Raw genomic sequence first — 3048 nt, forward strand, 5'->3', positions numbered from 1 at the left:
TTGTAGTATTTCAAGAAACAACATTGTTGCGGTTGTTTAATAAAGCCTTTAAATTCGTAACGGGCTTTGTATGATGTCAGATTATTTGATGTTAATTTTTAATAGTAAACGAAATTTTTTAAGTTAATGGTAGCCCACTAACATACTAAGATTAACGATTAACTATAGTAGAGTTACATTGTCGTTCGCTAACATAAAAGTTAAAATCAAACATACAAGGCAACAATTATTCATCACCCCGATCATTAATTTCAAAATGTACCGCTCCAACAAACACTGCCATTCGTGTCTGTCGTAGTTGCATATGATTGGTTGCTGCCAAGTTGGTCGATGCTGATTGGCTGTCACCAAGTGGCAGGTCCCTCCTACCCTCCGAATGCCAGTAACTGGCTTCCGGCTGTCAATGGCAGGTACTTCCTGCTGCCAGCTGCCATTTTTTTTCTGAACCCCTTCTGCAAAAATCCCTCCTGCCATCCAAGATGTAGATGAGTTTGTTTCTTCATCAGATTTGGAGAAATTTAGCATTACATCACTTGCTTACCAATGGATCCTCTGCAGTGAATGGGTGCCATCAGAATGAGAGTCACAATAACCCACAAGTAATCTACACGACACCAGTCCATCATGTCTTGTGAAGAGAAAAGCTGCATGTTTGTATGAAACAAATCTATCTAGCTAAGTTGTTTTTAACTTTAAACAAGTCTTTTATCCATAAAATGGCTTTCTCCAAGGAAAAAGTTGTCTTGTCTGATTCAGGAGAGAGATAAGCGCAGATCAAAGACTGTTAACAAGCAAAAACAGTCAAAAACAGTATATATTATAGTATATATAAACAAATATATTGGTGGATTTTGATGTAAGAGGACAGCAGGAACAGACCTTTTCACTGGAGAAGCGTTGTTATTGATTATTGACTAGTATTTTGGCCAAAATCAACAGTTCAAAGTTAAAACACCTCAATAATGGATTTTTTTTTTTTTTTTTTTAAACACACAGCTTTTGAGCTGTTTTGACTCTCATTCTGAGGGCACCCATTCACTGCAGAGGATCCATTGGAGAGCAAGTAATGTAATGATAAATAAATCTGTTCCCTTGAAGAAATAAGCTCATCTTAGATCATTTATGAGTACATTTTGAGCAAATTTTCATTTTTGGGTGAACTATTCCTTTAGGAAGTTGTGGCTCTTTGATCTAATTTTTGCGATGCTCACACAAGTGATACCCTGCATGCTTAGTATCATTCAGACACCTTCTCAATGACAGCCATTTGGCCACAGTGGAGGAGATATCTAAATATAACATATATTAAAGCCAATCACCTTCAACTGCTAGGAACAGCTAATCCAAAGAAATGACCAGATGACTTAAAACTGGAAATTTTATCATTATGATCATATATCATTGTAGTACAGCTTTCTTTATACAACGAAACACAAAATGCAAGATGCTGAGGACTTTGCTGATCTTTCTTTTCTATACAATTACAATTATATACTGGTCATGCTCAAAAAGGATTCAAAACCACCATATAGGAATCATAAATGTGGTCTACAGGTTTTGTGTATTCCAAGAATATTATACATCAGCTGATGTTGTCTGTTCTGCCCATGTTTGATTGTTTCCAGGTACATCACAGAGTTCGTAGACCTTGGTAATGTGTCAGCACTGAGGACGTTTCGTGTGCTTCGAGCTCTCAAAACAATCACAGTTATTCCTGGTATGTAATAATAGCTGATGCTGCAGTTCTTTAAAAGGCATACAAAATGGAAAACCACACAAATAGCAAATGCTTTTAATGATTTTATTTCTTGTATGCCTTTGTGTGCAGATACAAAAAGTTTACATACGCCTTGCAGAATCTGCAAAATGTTAATTATTTTACCAAAATAAGAGGCATAATACAAAATGCATGGTACTTTTATATAGTACTGACCTGAATGAAAAGAAAGAATAGAAAGAGATTTAACGTAAAAGACATTTACATATAGTTCACAAGACAAAAGTAATAGCTGAATTCATAAAAATTAACCAGTTCAAAAGTTTACATATGCTTGATACTTTCTATACTGTGTTTTTTGGTTTTGTTTTATTTTGTTTAGTGATAGTTGTTCATGAGTCCCTTGTTTGTCCTGAACAGTTAAACTGCATGATGTTCTTCAGAAAAAAAAACTTCAGGTCCCACAAATCTTTGTTTGTTTGTTTTTAGCAGTTTTGTTTATTTTAACCATTTCCAACAATGACTGTATGATTTTGAGATCCTTTTTTTCACACTGAGGACAACTGAGGAACTCATATGCAACTATTACAAAAGTTTCAAACACCCACTGCATTAAGAGGCGAATGAAAATGTGTACACTTTTCTTATTTTGCCTATTTTTTTTATTTAGTACTGGCATTCAGAAGCTACAGAAGATATTTACATGTTTCCAGAGGACAAAATAAGTAAAATTTACCCTGATCTTCAAATTCAAAAAGTTTTCACCCCCAGCTTAATCCATTGTGTTTCCTTCTAAAGAATCAGTAAGCGTTTGAACCTTCTGAAATAGTTGCATATGCGTCCCTCAGTTTTCCTCAGTGTGAAAAAATGGATCTCAAAATCATACAGTAATTATTGGAGTTCAAAGGGTTCAAATACGCAAAAAAGCTAAAAAAAAAAAAAAAATTGGGGGGAAGAACAGCAGGCAGTTTAACTGTTCAGGACAAACAAGGGACTCATGAGCAACTATCACTTAACAAAAAAACAACTGTGGATCGTTCAAGTTATTTACAACACAGTTATTAAGGATCAAGCGTATGCAAAATTTTGGACAGGTTCATTTTTATAAATTCAAATAATAAATTCATTATTTTAACTTGTGAACTATATGTAAACATCTCTAATTCAGGTCAGTACTAAATAAAAAAATAGATGCATTTTGTATCTTATTTTAGTAAAATACTTAACATTTAGCAGATTCTGCAAGTTGTATGTAAACTTTTGTCCTCCACTGTATTTTGTAAATTTCGCCTTTCTACCCAGGTTTGAAAACCATCGTCGGGGCTTTGATT

The 3048-nt window shown here is 34.4% G+C and overlaps 1 protein-coding gene across 1 annotated transcript in view; it reads right to left on the reverse strand.

Annotated features, from left to right (window-relative positions):
• LOC141298333 (uncharacterized) overlaps positions 1–474 on the reverse strand; it is a 7190-nt gene extending 6716 nt beyond the window's left edge. Inside the window, exon 1 of the mRNA XM_073828833.1 lies at positions 370–474. Coding sequence (XP_073684934.1) covers positions 370–474 — 105 coding nt within the window. The remainder of the gene's footprint in view (positions 1–369) is intronic.
• Positions 475–3048: the final 2574 nt, after the last annotated feature.

The sequence above is a fragment of the Garra rufa genome, chromosome 22 (genome assembly GCF_049309525.1).
Source record: "Garra rufa chromosome 22, GarRuf1.0, whole genome shotgun sequence".
Lineage (NCBI taxonomy): Eukaryota > Metazoa > Chordata > Actinopteri > Cypriniformes > Cyprinidae > Garra > Garra rufa.